General features: G+C 43.9%; 1 protein-coding gene across 1 annotated transcript in view; it reads left to right on the top strand.

Moving 5' to 3' along the window:
- Positions 1–21634, top strand: part of PITPNB (phosphatidylinositol transfer protein, beta) — a 21956-nt gene extending 322 nt beyond the window's left edge. The window contains exons 2-11 of the mRNA XM_010161543.1: positions 4041–4071; positions 9594–9739; positions 10298–10389; positions 14203–14210; positions 15108–15182; positions 16223–16306; positions 17420–17497; positions 18490–18600; positions 20731–20853; positions 21587–21634. Of these exons, the coding sequence (XP_010159845.1) occupies positions 4041–4071; positions 9594–9739; positions 10298–10389; positions 14203–14210; positions 15108–15182; positions 16223–16306; positions 17420–17497; positions 18490–18600; positions 20731–20853; positions 21587–21634 (796 nt within the window). The remainder of the gene's footprint in view (positions 1–4040; positions 4072–9593; positions 9740–10297; positions 10390–14202; positions 14211–15107; positions 15183–16222; positions 16307–17419; positions 17498–18489; positions 18601–20730; positions 20854–21586) is intronic.
- Positions 21635–24673: the final 3039 nt, after the last annotated feature.

A 24673-nucleotide genomic window follows, 5' to 3' on the forward strand; every position in this document is an offset into this window, starting at 1 on the left:
CCTACAGAAGATAGCCGTGACCCCAGTGATAAAGTGGGTTTTCAGGTCTTAGACACGTTTACCTACATGGCAGTGTCCTCCTTACAGCAATTACTTTGCCAGATCACGGTGTGGATTTAAATAGTAAGACTATGTTGAGGGTTACCCTGATCGTTGTAGTTGTCTCTAATGATGATTAACTTTTTCTCTTTTTTTTTTTTTCACCAATCCTTAAACATTTGCTGTTTTTATCCAACAGTAGGGGTGTAGAATTGGAGAGCAGCAGCAGAGCTGGCCTTTTTAACATAGAGACACCGTTACCCTCTGTAGTGTTAAACAGGATAGCCCAGGTTTCCATCTGCTAAGTGCTTCGTTTCAGGTGTATGAAAAGATAATTAACTTGTTCTTCTGTAGCTTCTGTTTCATTGATATTTTCCTATTAATTTAGTTGGTTATTGTACTTTCACAGCACCTGTCTGGTTTATTTCTGTTCACATGTGTCTTGTTTCCTGCTTCTGCTTACAATCTCTTGCCTGTACTGCAGTAAAGCTCACTTGGCAGTGAGCTATGCTACCTACAGGGCATCTCCTAAAGATGGGAGCATACGGACTTTGAATTTTCAGGTTTCTAAGCGTCTGAAAGGTTCATTTTGGTGAGCATCATTTCCAAAAGTCATTTAACACTTACCTCACCAAATCAGCCTATCTAATGGTCTTTCACGGGGCTTGTTCCGGAAGCAAAATGAGAAGTGTAAATGTTAAGACAAAGGTTAAAAGATCAGAATTACTAAATTTGTTTCCATTTCCATTTTCAGAAGGATTACCAAACCTTTTAAGTCTCGTCATTAGCTATATTGTCCAATTTCTTTTCTTCCCTTCTTTGTGTTTTTATTAAAGCCTATGTGGTTCTAAGGACAGTCAAGGTTGCTACTGCACTTCAGAAATTCACATTTAGTTTTTACTTCTTGGGATTCCCAACTAGCTCTAACAGCTCCCCATTCGGAGTTGTGTCACTGTATTGGTTCTGGTTTAAATCTTCCTTAATGTTGTATGTGAAACTTGCCCATTTTACATGCCTTTGGAGGTGTTTTTCATTGACTAAAACTCGCGTTCCAGGAAGCAGTTGTTATATAGAAACTACTTGTTTTGGTGTGAGCTGGGTATTTGAGTTACTTTGCTGTTATTGTTTTATTGGTCCCGGTTGCCCCGATGCCTCATACAGGTACCTTACTGCCTACCTGGTGTAGGTGGTAAAAATACGTGAGCTGTAACTGCATGTCATCTGAGCAGGTTGTTCTTCCATCTCTGTGACCCCTTGTCACATCCTCCCTACTAAATCAGATGGGTATTATGATGTGCCTCATGGGTATTTTAGGAGATGTTACAGAAATAGAGCAATATAACAAAAATCTGATGTCACAGCTTTTACTGTCGGACAGTCTTTAACATCTCTTCTGTACAGTTTCTTGTACTGATGGTTATGCAGTGATAGCTTTAACGTTTTCATTGGATGTCCTAGCAGTCTTTCAGATTTATCTCTCATTTCTGTCTATCCATCCCACAGATAAACTGTGTGGGTTTTGTTCATTTGTTTGATTGTTGTTTTGGTGGCAGGGTTTGTAAATGCTAGGTGAGGTCTTGCTTGCTCTCCCTGTTTTGATTTAAACTGCATTGGAAGACCTTGAGGAGAATCAGTGTAGAGACTCACTTCCCTTTCCTGTGAAGTGACGGTAATGACACTGACCTTCCCTGCAGCTGTACTTCCCTTTGCTGTCATTTGAAGCAGATTTTAATCTAAGAGGGATCTTAAGTGTTCATCATTTTCAGGCCTTTGATGTGGCAGGCAACCACACTATAATTTCTCATAAGTTGATCAAGCTCTGTCCCAAAGTTAGGAGTCTTTGTTCTCATTGCTGCTCCTGCGGAGCTTTTCCTCTGGATCCTCTTGAGTAGTCTTCCCTCCTCCTTCTTTATCACTCAGCTACCTGTAAGTGTTAGTCATCCCCCGGCATTCTTTGTGAGCATAAACAAATTGTAAACTATTTGTTTCTTCCTTGTTTCTGGGTCTTTTGTCTTTTCTTATCATCCTATCCCTCTTTTCATTCTTACTGTAGTTTTATCTACTTAACTAACCTAATGTCATGCGTGACGGCATGGTCTACCTGTGGAAATCCATTTTCTGGTTTTTGTTCTCCCTTATGTAAGGAATAATAATGAATTGACCAAAGGTCCTCTTCTGTCTTGCCTTCTAGCAGGTATTTTTTAGGAAATAATATATAAATAGTGAGCAGAATGATTGTTGTTCAGTATATTATACCAATAAATGGCATATGGACTTCCACGAATTGATCAAATCTCCTTTTAAAATCGCTTATACTTCTTGTGTTTGGCAAGGAATCCCATAACTTAAGTGTGCACGATGTAGAGAAGTACATTTGATTAGTCTTAAATCTGCTGCCTAATGATTTTACTCTGTCCTGAATTGTTCTGTCGTGAGACATAGTAGTTTTTCCGTCTCCATCCCCTTTTCCACACCATTCCTGATTCTCTAATGTTCTTCCATGTCTTAAACCTTCAGCTGTTTTTTCTTGCAAGCCGAAAAGCGTGGTCTAACCACTTTCATCTCACGCAGAAGCTCTTTCCCATCTCTGACCACCTTTTTTGCCTTCCTGCACTTGTTCTGTATCCTCTTTGAAATGGGGAGACCAGAACTACATGCAACATTCAAGATGTTGGTGCATCGAGAGATGATAATGGCATAACTGCCCTCTGTGTGTGTGTATGTGTGGTGTTCCAGTTTCTGATGTTGTGTTTCCTTTTGAACTGCCACTGAGCTGATGTTTCCAGATCCTTTTCCATAAAGACGCCAAGACATTGTTGGCTAATCTGAGCCTCATTAACCCCTTATGTTTGGGGAAAAGAAGTGCCTATCATGCATTATTCTGCTTTTATTGACACTGAGCTTCATCTGCAGTTCTCAGGAGCTTTTTCTGCAGTACTCTGCAGCCATCATAGAGTTGCTGTCAGAAGTAGTCTTGTGTAATCTGTAAACTTTTGCCCCTCTTACATTTTGTCCTGTTGTGTCTTACTGGTAACATTCCTCTAACGTAGGAAAAAAAACCCCAAACCAAACAATTTTCACTGGTTTTGCTTTTTCAAATCAGTTTATAAATAATAAGAGGACTTTTTTTCTGATCCCTCTATATCCTAATTTCTTTGAGACTAATATCCAAAGAACTGGGAATTCTTCCATCTGCAGTAGCAATATCCATTTCATATCTGTATCTCGCCTTGATTCCTTGTTTCAGCATCATCCTTACTGAAAGCAGAGGTCAAATACAAATTGAGTTTTGGAGATATATGTAATATTTTTAAAGCCCTTAACACACATGCATCTTGGTCAGCTTTACAATTAGTTTTATTCCTGTCTCTTTCAAAAGAATCTGTGTGACTTCTGGCAGTTTTTGCTTTGTAGTCCAGGCGGTTGATTCCAAGAGGCGTTCAGGAAACCACCATGTGAAAAAACCGAGGTGACTCATGTATAGAAATGGCAACACCTCCTTTCACGGTCAGCTCTGAGAAAGCCTTCTGCATAGTCCTCTCTTTAGCGTTGTTTCCTACTGGATAGGACACACCAATAAATCTTGCAATGGCTTGTGACCATCCCAGATCTCTGCAGAATTGCTGAAGCACGTGTCAAGTTGCTGTAGAGCGTAGCTGAGGGATAGGATGTGACTGTTGCAAGGATGTAGTGAGAAGGAATATTCAACTGTTCTGATGCTGTGCGGATTTGTAGGCTGGTAAGTTGTAAGGGTCTATGGGAACTCCACAGTTCTGGTATAGGATTGCAATTGTGATCTATCATGCGTTGGTTCTCTTTGAGGCTGTTGTACGAATAGTCTTGGGACTGAAGGATAAGTGCTAGGGTTGCGAGCTCTAGGTGGATGCTGGAATATAAGGGGGAGAGGAGAGCAGCGTAGCCAGTGCTGTGGAGAACATGTCCTGGAAGTTTTGCAGCTGTAGGGGTATGTGTTAACTTTCTGTTTCTGTATTCCCTTTCAGCCGTGTTATCCTGCCTGTGTCTGTGGAGGAGGTAAGTCCTTTTCTTGTTGATTCCTTTCTTTAGGACTGTAAATAAACTTGTGATCAAAGCAACTTGTGTGGACAAAAACTGGAAAATGTTAAGAGAGGGATATAGCTGTATTCAGGACCCCTGTGTGCTATTACTCATTCATCATAATTTTGACCAAATGATTGAATTTTTTTGAGCCTGAGAGTACGGATACTCTCTCCTATGAAGTTCTTACAGATGATTACAAATCTTGACTTGTCAGACTGTTCTGAGGTGCAGTTTCCTTTTGATTAATACTATAGTTCTCCTTTTTTGCAACAGAAAGAGGAAGCTTTAGTAGAAATTTGAATTACCTTTAAACTGTGTTTTGCTGGAACTCTTTTGATTTAAACTCTTACACAAAGAGCAACAATTTCTTCTGATTTGTGAGGCTGGTACAGCAAAAGAAAGATTTTGTATATCTTAGGAATCTTTAAGATCTGTCTTCTTTAGCTTTTGCAGAAAGAAAACTTTGGGTTTGTTTCAGTAAAGCTCTAATTGGATCATAGAATGGTTTCGGTAGAAGAAGGAATGTGGTTTATAATGGAGTTGGTCATTTTGATTGCCACGCTAGCCATGGAATAGCTGTGTGAAGCCTGTGGTTGATTCCCTCCCAGGTGTTTTCCCTGGGAGTTGCAGCTTACCTCTCCTTCCTCCCTTCTGCACTGAACAGACTCTTGCAGAGATTCTGACCATGTAAGCCTTTTCAGTTTTTTCATGTTCATACTAACAAGGTAGATGAGAAGCTGGAATGACTGAATCTATAGCATTTCTGTAGTAGATTCCTTCTGGATGTATTTTGTTTTTCTTGTGGTCCTTGGCTGTAAACCTTTGGTCTGTGAGCTCTTGTCAAGGGCTTGTTCTGACTCTTACGGAGAGCTCTTGTTCATTTTTCTTTCCTCCGAACGTAGCAGCTACTGTGACAGAGACAGTGGTGAGCTGGATCACGGCAGCACTGTTTTAAACATGCCCCTTTTATAACCCTACTCCTTGGACGGAACACAGTTCAGGACTTGGTGTGGTGTATTCCTGCAGCCGTGGGATTGGGAGTAAGAGAAAAGCGATGTGGACCAGCCTGCTGTGACAGGCATCACGTGTTGACGGAAAGCTTGGAGCTCTGATCAGAGGAGGATTTGTAGGTCTAGTTACTATGTTAATGCCAAAAATCTGTTGCTTGCTTCTTACCTGTAGATTGTGCTTTCTGCAAGCATCTCTTTCAAGCAGTTTTAAGAGAAGTCCAACAGAAGTATTAGTAGGTATGTTTGGATCTTTTACTGTGCCTGAGTGCTGCTTGTGCGAGGAAGCCCTCGACCAAGAAAGGGCTGATGTGATATGGATGCAAACCTGCTGGTTAGAGAAAGTCATGGGTAAATGGTAAGGTACTCCAGAGCTCAGTCAACGTGAGACCTTAGCACGAATAGCAGGAGCCCTGCCTCACAGTGATACGCCTCCTAGGTAGCAGCTGTGTAAAGAGAAAGCCAAAGCATCAGTATACAGATTGTTTCATTGAAGGGGTTAGTCTGGATGGAACCCAGCATGGGGTTTTTCTGAGTTCTCTGATACTAGGATTAACCTTCATCCAGTTAAAGCGAGTCCCTCACTATGCTCTTTTCCCTCCCTGGCTGACTGTTCAGTGCCAAGCATGTTTGAGCCTTGTGTGTAGGCTGCCTGTGTGGAATATTGAGGTTTCGGGCGGTACGTAAATCTGTTGGCCTCCAGCAACCTCCTTGTCTGAGGACGCCCTGGGTTCATTTGCTTAAGGATGTGTATTCCTCCCCTCTGGATCAGGGGAGTTCCAGAGAATTGAGTAACCTACTGATAAGTCTGTAAAGTGAAGAGCAAACAAAAATGATTAGAAGGAATGAAAATAGAGGAGAGAACACCTTAATGTGCTTGGATTGTGGGTAGACCGCCAACTTGACCAAACTTAATTTCTCCCCAGAGTTGCATGTTGTCACCATGTCCCCTGAATGATGCCCCTTTCCAAGGTCTGGTGGGTCTCGTGATGGGCCAGATTTCAGGAAACAGTTCCCTAAGCAGAAAGAGTTCTGGAGTTCGCTTAGCTTTGCACATGTACTTATGTGATACGGCAGTTTTAAAGGTAAGCTTAGGGAGAAAGGTTGTTTCCAGTATTGCCTCAAAGGATGCCTGCTGCTTTGTGAATTGCCTCATTCTCCCTTCCTGAGTGGAAAGATGCTGACACATCTGTGCATCCCTCAGTCACTGCACTGCTGTCTGCACTGCAAAACAACTGATGCAACTTCATTGCTTTCCAGGATTTCTCTGTGCACAAAACACTTAAACTTGGATCTGGAGACTTGTGTCTCTTGACCCTGTAGCTGCTCGTGAAACATCTCTGGCTAGCCAGAGGAATTCTGAGTTCACTTCAGTATGGGGAATTTTTGCTCAAAAGACGTGAGAGTTCGCACCTTGAGTGTGTAAATTGCTGCCAAAAGTCTTATGCCAATATGTAATCTAATTAATGAAATTAATCATGACTTTGAGGCATTGTAAGAAGGCTGAGGGAGTCTTCTGTGTCATTCTGTGCGCAGTCCCCTCACCCCGAGCAAATGAAGCTTAACCAACAGTAAGGAGTTCAGAAGAAAACCAGTGATCAGGAAGACAGTGGGGAGATGCGACTTGATGAAGAGATCGATGCTGAATAATTAGCCAAGTAACTGCTAAGATGGGAACAAAACAGTGGAGGAGAAGCCCTGGTGATGACTAAAGCTTGAAGGCTGGGATGTAGGAGTTAGACTGTAGCAGACTGTCTTCTGCTAGGAAACTCTGCCAGAACGTGGTCCTGCTCGAGTGCAGGCTGCAGGCTGCACTCCTGTGTTGTTCTGCACGTTGTCGCACTGCAGGCAGCAAAAAGAAAACCACCTTGTTGTGTCGCAGGTGCTAACCTTCATGCTGGTACTCTGAGCAACACCACGGTGCACGGGGCCCGCTTTGAGAGCACGGACTTGAGCGGCCGTGTGGGTGTCTTGCCAGCTGCCTCTTTGAAATGCTGGTATGGATTAGAGCTGTGTGTACACATTCTGTGCTCCCTCTTTGTTCCTCTCACATGGGAAAGAGCTTGCCAAACACAAAGGACTCTTATTTATTAGTTGTGTTCAAAGCTGCTTTCAGGGGAATAGCTGTTCTTGAAGATGGCTACGTTGAGATCAGGCCTTCTGAAAGAAATCTGGTGTAATGAAGGTAAGCTGTGTAAGAGGTGGTGTGGCACAGATCGAGAGGGATAACTTCCTGCAGAAGAGAAGGTTTTTGGGAGCTCTCAGGTGTGCGAGGATGGGTCTGCCGGACACTCTGGACTTCATGGAGCCAGAATCTGTTTTCCTGTTAACTTTTGCAGGCAGATGCCATGGGTTTTGTTGATAGCGACAGTTTTATTTGGGCCTTTATCTCCTTTATCAATGCGATTAAAGGATCAGAAATAACAGGGAAGATTAATCGGTGAAGATGCCGAACCAAAGAGCTTATCATCTTAGTGTCTGAACTTTGGCCCATGTATTTAAAAGGGAGAAGGAATGAATGAGAGACTGTTACTAAGAGGACTTAGTCTGTGCCCCTGGAGACCTGTCCTGAGACTTGCTGCAAAGCAGTCAAAGCCATTCAGTCCTCCCCTCGAATGCTGTAGTTGCCAAACTCCTGAGAAGTTCTTCTCTATGAGTGTACGTGTGGCTCTTACTCCGCGAACTAAACTTGCTTCCAAGATTTCACAACTGTCCGTGTTTTCTGGAGGGAGGTGAGTATTCCGGTTTGTATGGGTCATCTGTAGGGAGTCATAAGGAAAGCAATGTAGTGTATGAAATGTCAGAAGGCGGAGAGTTGTCCTGCAGCCCCAGACCCAGCCTGACATCCGATCTGCTGGTGAAAGGGCAGGAACTGTGAGGGTTCGTGTATAACCTGGACCTTTGGAGGGAACCAGCAGGGCTGTTGCTCTTAGCTCAGAAGCAATCTGTAGGTTGCTTTTCTTATAGATTGCTTTTACTGGATGGCCGTTGGTTTGGTTTTGTTTTCAGGGATAGTCTAACAGTACTCAGGCTTACTTAATATGCCTGCGTGTTGAACTTGGGACTGCATAGAGCACTTGTTTAAATCCCTCTGGGATACTTTTTGCCCTGCCCCAGATGGTCTGAGGAATGGTGAGTTAATCTGGTGCCCCTGAGGAACTGCCCCCATCTAGCCTTATTACTTTGGCTTACCATCTACTGCTCTTCCAATAGGAATAAAAGTTTTCTTGGTCTTTGTTAGCACCAGATGGTACAAAACACTGTAGAGCTTGGGTACTGGTTTTATTTTGGATGCTCTGACAACAAAATTTAACCAGCGTAGAAATCTTCCTTCGTTTCTGAAGATGTACCAGCCTCGTGAGGTATTTCTGGGTTGTCAGCTCTGAGCAGTATTCCGCGTTCCCAGCCTGCGTTTCAGTGTAGGGAGTGGTAAGTGCTATTCCTGATTCTGATGCCCAGCCGTGTGCAGGGGAAGAGGAAGAAGGCCTAAAGAGTGTTCCAATGCTTTGTAGTTATGTTTTGGAGGTTTTCTGGGATTTGGTGTGGGGTTTTTTTTTAATCACTGCACTTCTGATGCCTAACACTTCATGGATTACCCCTTCAGGCTGCCTCTCTATACTGCCTTAGGCAGCAGTTGCTGTTTTGCTTGCTTTCCGTTCTGAAGACTTAGCTCTGTTAAGTTTGAGCACTTCCTTTTGACTTAGTGCTTTAGCTTCTTCGTCCTCAGACCTTGTCTGTTCATTTAACTTTGCCTCAAAGAGGCCTGTGTGAATTCTCTTCATTTGATCATATTTCTTTTGAGCTCTGCATCTGCTTTTTTAGCTACCAAAGGCAAAAGGAGTAAAGACTAACAGTCTTTACATCTTCTGCAGAGAAGCGTGTTCTATTGTGCTCATGTTCTTGGTTTTCCTCTGCTCTTCCCTGTGAAACATCTGGGCATGCTTCGTATGAAAGAGATTGTGTCGTATGGAGTAGTTTGAGTTATTCTTGGGAAATAAGGCTGCCATTTTGTCAAAAAACTTCCTGCGGAGTTCTTTGGGATTTTTCTGGAGAAGGTACTATATGTTTATTACTTCAGGACTGGCTGTGCGTTTTTCTCCACTTGACCTGAACAATCGGGCCACCTGTGTGCCAAAACGCTTGAAAAACAATGGATTTTGCTACTGTATGGCTGACATCTCCTGCCTTTTCTTTAAATGTCGTACTCAGGCTAATTATTCTGTTACTTTCTCTTCAATTTGTGTTGGTTTGGAGCCTGAGATTTAAGCGTTACAGGTAACTATCCTATTGGCAGTGCTTTCCTCCTAACTACCACTCAAGTTTTCTGTACCAGAATAAAATTAAATGAGCTGCTATCTGGACACACAAGTGGATGTCCTTTTCCTTGCCTTTTCCTCAGATAATAAATTTATCCTTGGCTTCTACTGGTGAAGTTATTACTTCTGCTGAAGTATAGCTATCACAATAATGTGTCTTTAACTTCTTTAGTATCAAGTGGGACAGCTGTATTCCGTGGCAGAAGCCAGTAAAAATGAAACTGGTGGCGGTGAAGGAGTGGAGGTCCTGGTGAACGAACCCTATGAAAGAGATGGAGAGCGTGGGCAGTACACACACAAGATCTACCATTTACAGAGGTACGTGGAACATTTTATTCCCAGAGTCGGGCAAGGTTGCTTGGGCAAGAGGAACTGGAGGTAGATGCAATAGGGTTGCCGTGACTGTGTCAGTCAGAGACAGAAAAGACCCAGGGGTAAGGCAGGTGTGTAACAGCAGCTGGCAGGGGGTACAGCTGGAAGTGAGCATCACTGGTACACCTATCTGCCCCTGCAAGCCTGGCTGTTGTCCCAAGAAAATCTGGCTCTGAGCTTTTCAAAGCAAAGAATCCACTATTTTGGTTCTTGAATTTGGCTGAAGAGCAAAACACCTCCTAGATACCAACCTGGTTTCAACCACCTGTTTTTTTTCTTTCATTATGTAAAGAAGGTTTAGATTAACCTGTCCAATTCAGCAGTCTCTGGAAATCGTTGTACTGGGGGTGGGGAGAACCCTGCCAATTCCACTGGAGTGCACATGTGCAAGACTCTAGCGTCCGTATTTGAGGTGATACTCTGCCTGTCTTGGCGTGCCTGGGCCACAGCTCCCCGGTACATTAGTTCTCATCAATTCCTTCCTTCCCATTTCCAAACTTGCAGCAAAGTGCCAACATTTGTGAGAATGCTGGCCCCCGAGGGAGCTCTGAATATACATGAAAAAGCATGGAATGCCTATCCCTACTGCAGAACTGGTGAGTGCATGGGGAGGGACAGTGGATTGCTGGGTTGTTGGTTTCTTAGGGGGCAGGGGGGAGGATGGGGTGGGGGGTAATGAAGGAGGTAACCAGTTGGAAAGCTGTTTCAGCTCTTACCTTAGATTTTTGTTCTCTAAGCCCTTTCTGTGGTCAGGAAAAGCAAATTGTAGCGTTGTGGAGTTAAAATAAATGTGCTATTTTGATGTGCTGCTAATGAATGATGGTGGAAAAGAACAAACCAAGAAATGGACGTTAGTCCTAAGGGAGCAGATGTGTAACACTAGTGAAATCAATGTACAAGGGATGATTTTATGTACTCAAGTGCAGCATAGCTTGATGGGGAAAAAAAGGAAGATGCTGGAGGGGAAAAGGGAAGATCTTGGTTGCCTCTTGCTTAGTGCAGTTTGATGGGAGCAGCAGTGTTACGCGATGGGTATTTGCTCAGTCGCAGCATCCAAGGCTAGTGAAGGTGGAACAGGTAAAGCCACAGTTGCTTCTGTGGCTGGGGACTTGACACAGGGATCCAAATCCCATCCAACAAGCGCAAAGCGAATCCATCTGTGAAGTCCGGAGGGAGGCTCAGGAAGTTCTGCAAAGTCGGGAAATCATGTCAGCCTCATTTTCTACGGAATGTTTAGTGTCTTACTGAAGTTATCAGCTGCAGTGTTTAACTACTGCTGGTTTTCTGGTCTTTGTTGCTGTAGGAACTGCAAATTTGACTTTGCCTCCAAACTTATGTAGCATTTTTTTGCTGTGTTTTATGCTGTTTGTATCTTTGAAGGATACATTTTCTGCTATTTGGTAGTGGTACAGTTGCCATGGGAACGGTAAACTTAAAAATTTCCAACTGTTCTGGAAACTCAATATAGAAAAATTTATTTTTCAACAATTTACTTAAGAGAACTTCTTTGAAGTGTTTTAAAAACAGGAAAAAGCTTGGCAATGGGAGAGGGTGATGTTACCTCAGTATGTGAAAATATGTGCGGCAGTGTAGTGGAATGGGTATTTCAAATACAAAATTCAAGTACTGTTGTCATCGGCTGCAGAATAGTTTTTTGATGTGTCACATAGTTCAAGATGCTGAAGCAAAGTTATCTGCAACCTATGTTTCTAATGTTTGTGCAGTTTTCTTGCTGCATATTAATTCAGTTAGCTCGTGTCTAGTTTATTTCCATGTGGAGTACACTGAACTGGTTTAAACACAGCCTGTTCTTTCATTAATCCTTGAAATTGTGGAAACAGATCTAAGTTGGCTCCAGTAGGTTTTTTTAGACATAATGCCTGGTGGTCTCCTTCTCTTTTCCTTCTCCACCAGTTTCTGAAACAACTAGAGCAAACTCTAGTTAGCGTGTTTTGTCACCCATAGCAGGGGTAGAGTTAGCGTGTTTTGTCACCCATAGCTGCTTATCCCTCAGTCACACACTGCTAACGTTCTACTTCAGTGGCAAAAATGTGATGCTAAAATCACCTACAAGACTTTCCAACAGCATCCAAGAAATTTCAGATTTTGGTATGCTAGAAATGCTAACATAACAAAAAAAACCCCCACCCTCAACTGTAATAAACACCAGTGTAATATGAGATAGAAACGGCTTTGTTGTGGGGGTTGGAGCAGAAGGCAGTTTTTATGCGGAGGCTGACAAATCTGTTTAGAGAATCTGCCAGCCTGACGTGAGTCAAGAAAAGCTCAGGGAAGTTGCTGAAACCTTCCCTTGCTCGCACTGGGCAGGAGGGACGCACCCATGTAGGTGGTGTAGGCTGCCTCGTGCATTAGCTTTTTACTCTGGGACACGCATGGGTATTTTGGTCGTACGTGAGAAGGCTTGGATGGCCTGATGTGAATCTCTGTGCAACAGAAAATGCCACGCTGGTTTCCTCTCGCTGGAGTTTGAAACTGAAGAGCGAGAAGCCTGGTTTGTTGGTGTAGGAGTTTGTGGTTCTGCTGCCTGTGCCCTCCTGTACCGAGGTGATACTAGCGTGCTGCTCTCTGGGGCACTGCTTACTCGACCGGCAGCTATCACAGAGCCTTTTAAGTTTGAATAAAGCAGTACTTTTAGTTAATTGTGCCTTGTGTGGTTTTTTTTTTTAATTATATGAGATCATCCTTCTTACATTTCCTTGTATCTCCTCTGAAAAGCTCGATTATTACTTTAATATGCATATTATATACCCTTATCAAAGCAGCACTGCAGGTTGAGGGAATCTAAATGCCTAGTTTATAGCGTCCTGCAATTCTGCACGCTTGCTTGTGCTCTAAGATGTTGGGTTTATCTACTTTGAATGGAAGCCTGGCTTTCCTCCTTTGAGAGTATGAACTGTAGTGAGGTTATCATTGTATGGATTTACAGCTTGTACAGTAAAATCTGAAGTGAGGATTACCTAACAGTGATAACTGTGGGCTGGTGCCAAGGAGAAGAGTGTTCTTGGTTCTTTTCTGCACTCTGACTTAAATATTAATGTTGCTTAAATGTTTTTAGAAAAGCAATTTGATGTATGTTCCACTCTTCTGGGTGTCAGCGTGAGATGCCTGCGGCCAGATGTCAAGAAATCGAGAAGTTACAACTGCAGCTGAAATGTGTAGGAGTTGCTGCTGTAACGCCTCAAGTGCAGGCCGTAATTTATGGCAAATTGAGCATCTAAGTTCTCGTGGACATTTCCAAAGAGATTAATTTGTTTGCTGTACAAATGAGGAGTCTTCTCCACAGAGAAGAAATTAGGAAGGTGAAGAAACCTGTTTTAAGGCAGCTGCACAGTCATGGTGCATAGTCATGGCCAAGTAGTTTGTCATGGGAAGGTGGGAAGGCTCTGTTTTATAATTACTGCTGGTTATTCAGTATTTTGCGTGGACTAGCAGGAAAAAAACTCCTTGCAGAAATTGTGAAATGTTCTTTGAGCTGTAATTCAGCCTTTTAAAAATTAGCCTCAGTTCTGCTTCCTTGTTCTCTCCCTCCACCCCAGCATGTCAGTCTAAATAATTAGCCATCTCTAAATTGCTGTAAAAAGCAATTTTCAAATAGTTAGGGGTTTAGAGCAGTGCAAGGCCCAGCAGGAGGCAGTTAAGGTAGCTGGATGTGCATGACAGGTGATAAGGGATGGGACTGTCTTTAGGGTGTTGGGGGAAACTCACAAATTGTAGTACTACCTTTAAAACAAAATTGCTTTTTAATAAAGCCCTGATGGTAAACTTCAGAACAAACGAGAAGAGTTCAACTCTGGCTTCAGGCATCCTTATTCTCAGAGCAGAATTGCTCACGTACTCTGATGGCTCAGGTAGAGCAGATGCTGACTGTTACAGGATCTTTAATTGCTTTTCTGTGTTGAATAATTGAGCCTTACTACCCAGGGAGTTTAGTTACCACGAGCAGTAGAGATGCACAGGGTCTGGTTACGGCACGCGGGAGCGATGAGGTCGGCACTGGCCTCAAATTCAGCATGTGTTTGCTTCAGAGCTGGGGAGAGGTTTCTTATCTGCAAGCTGAGAAAGGATTGGTAAAATGCCGTCAGCTGAACATGCTTATTCCGTCTTCTCATCCAGCTGGCTGGAGTCCAGGGAGCAGAAATGGCAGTACATAATTAATTGCTGCTCCTCTGGGTTTCTCCAAGTCTGGGAATTTCCAGTGGCAAGGGGGGTGACGTTAGCTGCTTTTTCTCGACTTCCGTGGTTTTTTCCTCAGTAGCATCAGCAGCCCCTGGGAAGCTGAAGTTGTCCCTGTTTTGCTGATAGGGGGAGGAGGGTGATGGTTGCTGTACATTCCTTTTTCACTAAAGTACTGTATCTCTTTCTTTTCATGTGTTGATTTCTTGGACCAGTTATTACAGTAAGTATTGTTTTTACTGATGACGTATGAAGCATGTGTAATGTCTGAAATGAAGCGTTCTGGGTACAAGAAGCTCTTTGGCCCGAACTGTAGGAACATTAGCTTTTGTCACTGAAAGATCATGTAGATTAACCCCCTTTATCAACTGTGGCATATCCGCAGACGCAGTGTAACTAGGGGCAGAGATCTCTTTACGGCAGCGGCGCTCAGCATTGCACGTGGAGTGCACCACTACCCAGACAAACTGATTAGAAGAAATACCTCATACCCTTATGTCCCTTTGAGTAACCTGTCTTCTGAATTTGATTTCCTTTATGCATGCTGAGTGTTTCACTGACTTGTGCTTTTGTTTCTACTCCCTGGAGGGAGGGTAGGGTTACCTTTGGAAGTCCTTTTCTACTCACAGTGATAATGAGAAATGGAAAGTTTTTTGCTGACTTGGCAGAACTGTGCTTCTTGTCCTTTCCCTTTCCAGTGTCAAAAACTCTCAATACATCCATGTAACATCTTCATTCGAAGAGTTGCATCCAAATAGGTACTCGGTGCTAGATCAGTAATCTCTGACAACAGTGGCTGCCTAGTTAACTTACGTTAACCATTCTGAATAGAGTGGCAGATGCTGTCCTTTAAAAAAACAAACTATCAACTCCAAATGTTTCACTAAAACAATGGAACTTAAGTTGTTTCAGTGAACAGCTTGTGGTTTATTTCACCTTACGTAGTCATCAGATGATTTTTCTGAAAGCAGTGATGTGCTCACAGGTAATTCTCAAATTCCCTAAGTCAAACCCTAATCACCTTGTAATTCTTTGAGTTGCCTTTCCTACTGCTTATCTAGCTATCTAGAAGCCAAGTTATATATCCAAAGACTAACAAGAGGCTTTGTTTTGATGACAGAATGAGTATATGAAGGATGACTTCCTGATCAAAATTGAGACCTGGCATAAATCAGATCTTGGAACACAAGAGAATGTGAGTACTTGTGTCGTGTGTTTTATTTCCCTCTTTAATGTCACAATGCTGTTTTCTGTGCTGGATTAGAGAATTGCCGCATGGAACTGAGTGGTGAGCTTGTGTGATGGGGGGTTTTGGTACCAGGGGATGGGGCCACAGGGGTGCCTCCTGTGAGAAGCTGCTCTGAGCTCTCCTGGCTCCAAGTCAGACCCGCCTCTGGCCATGCCCAAGCCTGTCAGAGCCTCTGTGCGCGACCTATTTAAGGGCAGGGGAAACCAAAAAGGGAACCAGCAGTGGAAGTGGAAACAGTGTGGAGAGAGGAGTGGGATGTTAGAGACAACTGGGCAGACAGCCAGGTCAGTGAGGAGAGGAGGTGACCAGAGCAGAGGTTCCCCTGCAGCCTGTGGTGAGAGGGCAGGCTGTGCCCTGCAGCTGTGGAGGGTCACGTGGGGACAGTGACCTGCCTGCAGCCCAGGGAGGACCCCACGCCAGAGCAGGCAGCTGTGCCCGAGGAGCCCGTGAGTCCATGGGAAGCCCGTACTGGAGCAGGCTGCTCCTGAAGCACGCCATGAAAGGAACTCAGGCTGGAGCAGTTGCTGAGGAACTGCAGCCCATGGGAAGGACCCGTGTCAGAGAGGTCATGGAGGACTGTCTCCCATGGGAGGGACCCACACGGCAGCAGGGGCAGAGCGTGAGGAGTCCTCCCTCCCTGAGGAGGAGCGAGCGAGTGGCCACATGGTCTTTTGTTGCTGGCTAGGCCTAAACTATGGCCAGCTACTCACTGGGTTCCTGGATTTGAGATGCTTATCGCATTAGCAAGGCAGAGACTCCCTCTCACTGACTTGTCATATACGCTGAATAAAATTGACCCCGTCACGTGTTCTGTGTGAGCACCTTTGCTGCTTTAGAAGATCTTGTTGTGTGTGTACCATGGTGTGTCCTCTCCGTACGTGGGAGGGGAACACTGCATGGCTGCACCTCCATCTGTTTTTTACGGCCTTAGAATGGGACTGTGGTGTAGTTGAATCTGTTCCCATAACCTTGTGCTTTCGCTGCAGGTTCATAAACTGGAGCCAGATGTATGGAAGAATGTAGAAGCTATTTATATAGACATTGCTGATCGGAGTCAAGTACTTCCCAAGGTACGGTAGGTGGGTAAGAGCTCCCCAGTGTGGGAGGCCTTGTGCTGGGAGAGGGGTAATGTAGAAACTGTATTCCCGGGGATGGTTACAGGTAACAGGACAAATGAGAGGACGGAAAGAGGAGGAAAACAAGTGTATCTGGAAATCATGTAGCTAATACTTGGTTCTAAGAGTCACGACAGTTACAGTAAGAAAGTAAGGGATGTTTCTGTACAGTCTTGGAAAAAAACCCACTATATAGAAGTGGAATATTGTTTGAGATTCTCCACTTAGTGTTTCTGATACCATTCATATATGACTAATTTACCTGTTCCCAAATTTGGCCTTGGCTATTAAAACGGAACTCGTACTTATTTTAGCTTATCTCTCCAATAAAGATGAACTGGTAGAACATGAGGAGCTTCTGATTCCGATAGGTTAGGCAGGTACTAGGCTGTACCTGCAATTACAGACTTCTTTGAGTTAAATGCTGTCAGAGTGCAAGGAGAATTCACCTGGAGCAGAAGAGTCCAGAAAAAGATGCTACTAATTGATCACTTTTGGCACTAAACTGATGATGATTTGAGTTTGCTTTCATTTTAGTTGAACTGGGGGTAGGAGTAGAGTATCCAGGATGCAGGAAGGGAAGGCTGCAAATCACTTGCTGTGATACCTCTTTCTGTTTGGTGGTACTGTGAGTTTGACTACCCTTGTCTTCTAGTGTGCAGTACATGAGCATCATACAGATATAGTGCTGGGAAAAACACTAGATCCCACAGCTCCAGGGAGCACAGGGATTTTCTGCAGCAGCAGTGTTTAGCTCCCAGAGAATGAGTGTTTACAGGAAACCTACCCTGAGGGTTTACAGATCTGATAATCTTACCTCAAAAGAGTCCGTACAAAGGTCACATCAGTTTGTTACCACTTCTTCAAATAGGTCTAGGACACAGCACAGGGGGGAGAAATATGTTTCCTTGGAGAGTGCCTGACCTAGTGTGGAAGTCTGAAAACAGTAGCTCTTGAGAAGGCAGTTAGAGGTTAGTCTTTGCCCACCAGATAAAGAAATCCTTTGTGACAACGAGCAGCTGGGTAACAGTGGGATAATTTGTTTAATCTTGTGTGTCTGTCCAATAGGATTACAAGGCAGAAGAAGATCCAGCAAAATTTAAATCTGTCAAGACTGGACGTGGACCTTTAGGTCCCAACTGGAAGGTATGTATGGCATGAGTTCAGGCACTTCTCAGCTTGCATGACTGAAGTATAGACACTCGGGCTTGGAGCCAAAGGGATACATGTAAAAACCTGGATTTGCTTCTGTAGAAGGAAACGCAGAACTCGGCTGGTGATCTGCTCTGAAGTTAAAGGAAATGGAAGAGTTAGGTACAAATAGAATGAGTTCCAAGAAATTGCCAGAGCTGTCTGGTGTTCAGCCCAAGGGTTCACCCAAGAGGATTCAGGGACGAAATAGCTGAGTTATGAGCAACAGTGTTTAACCTTTCACTTCCATCTTTGGAATCTGAAGACTCTAGAAATGCAAATATGATACCAGGCTTTAGAAGGGCCCCTGAATGGGATCTGGGGAGCTGTGGGTGTGCAAGTCTGACCTGTAGTAGGCAAACTTAGTAGAAGTTGAGGTTGATATGATTCACTTGGCAAGAGGGGATATGACTCCTGTAAAAGGAAGTACAACAGTCCCACCTTACAAACCTTGTGGAGTTTTCTGTAAGGCTTGGTAATTATGTGGATGACTCAGATGATATCATCTCTTTCCAAAACATTTTAAATAGGGACTTTGCCCAAAGACTTTTAGGGAAACTGAGTAGCCATGGCATAACAGCGAAGATATTGAAAGACATAACTTTAATGGAAGAAAAAATGTAGAACAGAGGAGGGGAAGGAATGGGCCATTCCCAAAGGTGAGGGAAGACCACCTGCGGAGGAAATGCAGGTCTGTTTTCATCGTGCTCTTCAGTGCCTTGGAAAAGGGGTGAGCAAAGGTGTGGCAAAACCTGTCAATAGAAGATAGGCAAGGTGTAAAGATGCAAGGTGATTGGAAAGACTTCATAGTTATGACTGAAGGAGCTGCTTTCCTGGAGAATGATTGTGAGGAACTGTGGAAAGACTTCATAGTTAGGACTGAAGGAGCTGCTTTCCTGGAGACAATTGACCTGTGTCGTGGTGTGATTACCTTTGTGTCTTCGCAGAAGGAGCTGGGGAAGCAGACGGATTGTCCGTACATGTGTGCTTACAAACTGGTAACAGTCAAGTTCAAGTGGTGGGGTCTGCAAAATAAAGTTGAGAACTTTATACAGAAGGTAAGTGAGCTCTTCGATGGGCAGAGGTGTGGAAATGAGCCATGTTTATCTCCCATCTGCTTTAGCACGTCAGCTTCTTCTAATAATGTATCCTGCCTGGAGATACTAACTCCAGACTGAGTCATGTCACCTCAGGTGGTACAGCCGAGGCCTCTGCCTGATATGCTGCAGTCAGTTAAAGTTGGATTCAGTTTGCTACTCATCCAAGGGCTGGCTGATTGTTCTGTGAATTAGCTATTGAACCATTTTCACTCTAATGTGTGAAAGTAAACTGGCTGTTCTGCGCTGTTTAATAGATCAGCCTGAGAACTGCAGGCATTTGGTAGTTGATTTGGGAATGATGAGATGATGCATGTACCAGGGTTATTTTGGTCAGGGGCGAGATGTTTTTGTGGGGAGATAGCTACAGCTTCAGTTACTGATCCTAATCAGCTGAGGATCTTTCTGGCAAGTCCTAGAGTTCTGGTCATGTTTTCCTCTCCTAGTCTGCTGCTTGAAAAACCTGTGTTAAAAAATAAGCAGATGGTGGGAAACTTCATTAAGTTAAAACGTGAGTCATTGGTATCCTGAAAAGAGCTTTTGCTGTGGCAGAGTTCACAACCCATGAGCTGCAGCAGCATGCTAGACCTGGGGATCGGTATGTGCCATTTTCCAGTCAGTGCTGTGTTCATAAAACGCTGCTGTGGTTTAACCCCAGCCAGCAGCTCAGCACCATACAGCCACTCGCTCACTCCACCCCAGCAGGATGAGGGAGAGAATGGGAAGAGTAAAAGTGAGAAACTCGTGGGTTGAGATAAAGACAGTTCAACAGGTAAAGCAAAAGCCACACGCAAGCAAAGCAAAACAAAGAATTCATTCCCTACTTCCCATGGGCAGGCAGGGATTCAGCCATACCCAGGAAAGCAGGGCTCCATCACATGGAATAGGGACTTGGGAAAACAAAGGCCATATGGTCTGGAATATCCCTTTGGTCAGTTGGGGTCAGCTGTTCCAGCTGTGCCCTCTCCCAACTCCTTGCTGGCAGGGCACAAGAAGCCGAAAAGTCCTTGACTGGTGTAAGCACTACTTAGCAACAACTAAAACATCAGGATGTTATCAACATGATTCTCATTCTAAATCCAAAACACAGCCCCATGGCAGCTACTAGGAAGAAAATTAACTCTGTCCCAGCCAAAACCAGCAGAAATGCCTATGACTTCCAGTCATGGAGACTGCAGTGGTTAATATTGATAAACTACAGGGCTGCTTCTGCAAAAGCAATTCTCTGATGATACAGCCTAAAGAGGACTCTAGGGGGGATGACCATGGTGCTGCAGGGTTTCAGATGCCTGTAACCAAAGCCCTGAACAAAGCAGTGTCTTGAATCCCTCTCTCTGAGTGTCTCTTCAGCCACATGTTTGCGTCAAAGTAGTCGAGCTGCTTTTGATGAGAGCAAGTTATCCGATGGGAAACCATAATTGGTAACACTGAAGTGTCCTTCCTTAATGAGAAGTTCCCAAGAGGCATTGTACAGCCCTGTCTAATATGATGATTTTGTCTAGCTTATCTCATGTAAAATAGGAGTAAATTGCTCCTAACTTGAAGTAGCTTGTGCACATTAGTTACCTCTGCTGAAGGTTTTCAGCTGTGGAAAACAAGGTTAGGCTTTTTTTAGGTCACTGTAAAAGAAAAAAGCAAGGTAGGTGCATGTCAACCCCTTACACTTGCTAACCTCCAGTTTTTAGCAAGTCAAGGATTGTTTTAAAAATACTTTTATTCTGTTTCTCCTTTTTTCTGCCTCTTCAGATGCACTAAGTAAACCCAACCTGGAGCGCCTTATTCACTCAGAACAATGCTGTCAAATCAAGGGAAATTACTACAGCATTCACTAATTCTTTCAGTGCACGTGCAGGCTGCTGTCTAGGCTTTAAAAAATGCATTTCTCTGGGGATTCAAGGCTCTAGATATTCTGTTGAAAGAATAAAAATGAGCTAGCTCCCGTTTCCAATTGTGGCAGCTGTCTAAAAGGTGGGCGAGGGAACTGGTTCTTCAGTGTACACATCTCTGAAAGTTGTTATGATCCACTTAGATCCATATTAATTGTCCTATGAGTAACCTCACTTGTATGTTTTATTCCTCCTCCTTTTGCAGCAAGAAAAACGTCTCTTCACAAACTTCCATCGGCAGCTCTTCTGCTGGCTTGATAAGTGGGTTGATCTGACTATGGAGGACATCCGTAGGATGGAGGAGGAGACCAAGAGACAGCTGGATGAGGTCAGTGGAAAAGCAGGGCAGGTGTGGGTTGTGTGAGAAACTGTTCCTATCCAGAGAGAGAGAGAGAGGAAAGACTGCTGCACTGTCATAGTGCAGTGTGTATTGTCCTTCTGCTATTTAGGTCATGCTGCTTGGGGTTTGCGTGACTGGCTGTGACTCCCTCGTGCTGGCGTCTCCTTCTGATCATTATGGATTTCTGTTTGTTGTTGAGCCAATAAATGTATTGAACCACAGGTGGTGAGGGTGTGAGTGGCAGTAATGCATTTACTGCTTTACTGTCTTCTATTAGCTTTTGCCCAAAGCTGAATGGTCATTTCTGTCCTCGTTAGTATCCAAAACCCAGTGCAGTAAAAGGTTGTTTAGTTCTAAGCAGTGTAAGCAGGCAGTGGGAGTATGTAACGGGGTTCTTGCTCTGAGAAACACGCATTTGGGAGTGTTGAGTACACTGTTGCATGATTCGTGTCCTACACTGCACCCTTCTCTTCCTTCATGCCTCGTGATATTTCATTATAGTTTCATGTACACTCTGCCCTTTGGATAATAGCCCCAGATCCCCAGGAGATCTGCAGCTTAACCAAAAGTGGGGCCTGCCTGTGCTGTTGACATGCGCTGGCTTGGGATGCTCAGATACAATCAGTGTCTTACATAAAGGAGGTAGCTTAACATGTTCCATACCAATAAATTTTGAGATATCATGTGAGAATCAGTACTTGAATAGTGTTTCCTCTTTCAGATGAGAGAAAAAGACCCGGTGAAAGGAATGACGGCTGCAGATGACTAACATGACTTCTTCCTTGTGCACTGTAGGTATCAAGAGTTTGACAAAACTTAGTGCTCTATTTAGGATAAAAAATATATTTGGGTAAGAAATGATCCTGCTCATAGCTTCTCATAGGCAAATCTGTGGTATTAATTGTTTTTATACAGACAGGTTAACGAGCGAGTTTTCTGCTGGGTTTTGGAACTGTTCTAAAGAAATGTTTGAGTGAAGAGTGTAAGGAAAGTGTGTTAGAACATTTTGTAGACTTTCCTGCTATCCTCATTTCTTTCCTTATTCTGCATGCATTACCTCCCATGACTTGCAGAGAAACTTGTCGGTCCCAAAACAGTAAGTTGGACCTGCAAATACTTAGAATACACTTGAGAATTGAAAATTCCTTGAAAATACATTTGGAATGTATTTCTCACATGGTTCGTTAGCAGTGTTTGCTGTTGGGCCGAGGCCTGGAGCAGCTCTTGCACGTTGCAGGGAAAGCAGCAACGACAGTTTTAGAGCTTTGGGCTTGTCTTCTGTTCCATTCTGAGTACGCTAACTTGGCAGGGGAGGGGCTGTCCTACTGGAGAGCGTCTGTGAATTTGCCTTTGTTGGTCAAGTCCCAGGGCTGTAGTGAAGGAGTGGTGATCTCAGTTGTATTGTAGCCTCTGGAGTCGTTAGGTTGTTTGAATTGCAACTTCTGTTTGTAATTTTTAGGCTATGTTGGAAGTTCTGCTCTGGATTAGTGCTGAAATGTGATGATGCAGCAGTGTGTCGGCACTGGTGACAGAGTGTCTCACGCTTTCTGAAGGTTCAGTCGGACACTTCTCGGCACGCTGCTCTTCCGCAGTGGTTCTCAAATGTTTCTCTGTTGTCTCTTCATTTCAGTTTGCAAGACAGTCATCAGGAAGGCCCGGGGAATCCACACTACTGACTGACGGACCATCTCTGGATCAAGCCTTTCTGTATCCAACCGGCAGGCGATTTTAAATCTCCCATAGCTAATTCTAGATGCCCCTTAATATTGTGAGCAAATAGACCGTCTGGTACTAAGCACTCCAGTGTTAGCACGTGTATGAAGGAGGTAGCTCCTTGGAGACGTGTGACTTAGAGATCGCTGTATTTACGACTCCTCCCTCCTTTTTTTTCATTGTGTTCAGACCAATTTCCATGTGGCCCTGTTTGATTTCTAAGTGACATTTTTAGCTAAAATAGTCTTGTGATGTGGTGACTTAGATTTTTTCTTTTTTTTTTTTTTTTTTTCCAAGTGGGATAAACTGCCGCCTTTGTTCCTGCCCAGCCCTTCACCATTCTTTGAATGTCTGTTTGGAGAGGGAAACTGTCAGTATTTTAGAGTGCAAAACTATTCTACAAAACGCTGTGCTCTGACCCTTGCTCCCAGGGTAAGAAATTTAATGGCATGTAATTTGACTGTGTAATCAGGAGTAGCCAGATACAGCTCTTGGTCTGCCATGAATCGTGATACGTGGCTTCTGCCCGCCATTACTTGGTTCTGTCTTGGCACACATGAATTCAGGACTGCACAGAAGCTGCATTCGGTGTCCCCATGCCAGGCCCTTCAACACACGACAGCTGAGTTTCAGTGTAGTGGTACGTGGTCCCCTTGGCCCTCGTGGCTACGTTGGCCTTCAGCTCTGTGCGTCAGTCTTACAAAATCATCACAAAAAGTTGCCTGGTACATGTTGCAACTTCCTGGTTCTTTAGTTACTAAGACTTCCCATAACTTGCAAAGCTAAAACTGTTTCTACTAACAATAATGTGGTTCTCCCTGGACAAATTGGGATGTAGAAAAGGTGGTGTATGAGTAAAGTTTCGGTATCTGATCACATCCAGGTGCTTGGGTTGGTGGTTCTGCTCAGCAATAATATTCTTCCCGTTGCAAGAATGACTAAAACATCTCCTTTATGCTATAAAAAAGCAACTTATAAAGACCCTCAGTTGTTTTCTAGGCTGTCTGTCAGTTATAAATCAAAGGATACTGTTAAACATGTAAAGAGCTCTGGTTGTTTAATGAACACACTTACTGTAACTGTCCTTACGTTGATATCAGCTTTAGACAATCAAATAAGCAGAACAGAATCAAAGAAATGCTGCTTTATTAAATACATATGAGAAAAACAATTTCTTTGCTTATGCTGCAGGCCCAATGTTTGATTTTTCTTTTTTTTATTCCTAGTAGTAATCACTTTATTTTCCACTTCTGTATTTGGCGGCACTAACACGAAACACTGAATGCCAAACGCAGTCGTGGGTTTACCACCACTTCTTGAGGAGTCTGCTTGGCATTCTGTGCTACATCCGACTCCTTCAGCCCTGCATGCTCCTGCAAGCAGGAGATCCCAGATGATCCCGCGCCGTGCTGAGAAGCGCGTGCTGGGATCTGAGCTGTTTTCAGTGCGAGGGAAGATGAGGCGTGCTCTGGAGGGAGAGGATGGCGCTTGGTTTCTGGGGAGGGGGCAGTTTATCCCTTTATTTTCAGTTTGTTATTTTGCCTTACTCATGTCGAAGTGCAATAAGCTCTGAATTGTACCAGTGACTCTGGCAGGCTCTTCTCAGCGTCCTCAGGCGGTTTGGCGGGGTGGGGGTGGGTTTGAGGGGTTTTTAGCAATCTCACCTGGCAGAAGCAAAACAAATTTATTGTAAAATAGAAAAAAAAAAAAAGAAACTAAATTTTAAATCCGCGAGGCTGTTTGGGACCAGGATGTTTCGTGGCATCTTCTGTAGCTGTTCAAGAAGTATTCCAGGAGCGTGGGCCCCAGTTATAGTTCTTTCGGTTTAAAGTACTTGTGGCTGAGAATTTATGCACTGACGTCTGTCGTGTTTGTGGGTTACGTTCTGGGGGATTCTTACGCTGAGGACAACCTGGGAACGTGCATAGCACACTTGTTCTTTCCGTCTGTGTTACCCAAGAGGCTTTCCGTCCAACGACACTAATCCCTGTGGAAGCAGATTGTAACATTCCACCCTGCAATCCTTTTTTGATCCTCTGATTTCAGAGTAAGAGCTTTTACACAAAGCTTTCCTGATTAGTGGAAAAAAATGGGG

Source organism: Eurypyga helias, unplaced genomic scaffold (genome assembly GCF_000690775.1).
Source record: "Eurypyga helias isolate BGI_N326 unplaced genomic scaffold, ASM69077v1 scaffold15551, whole genome shotgun sequence".
Classification (NCBI taxonomy): Eukaryota; Metazoa; Chordata; class Aves; order Eurypygiformes; family Eurypygidae; genus Eurypyga; species Eurypyga helias.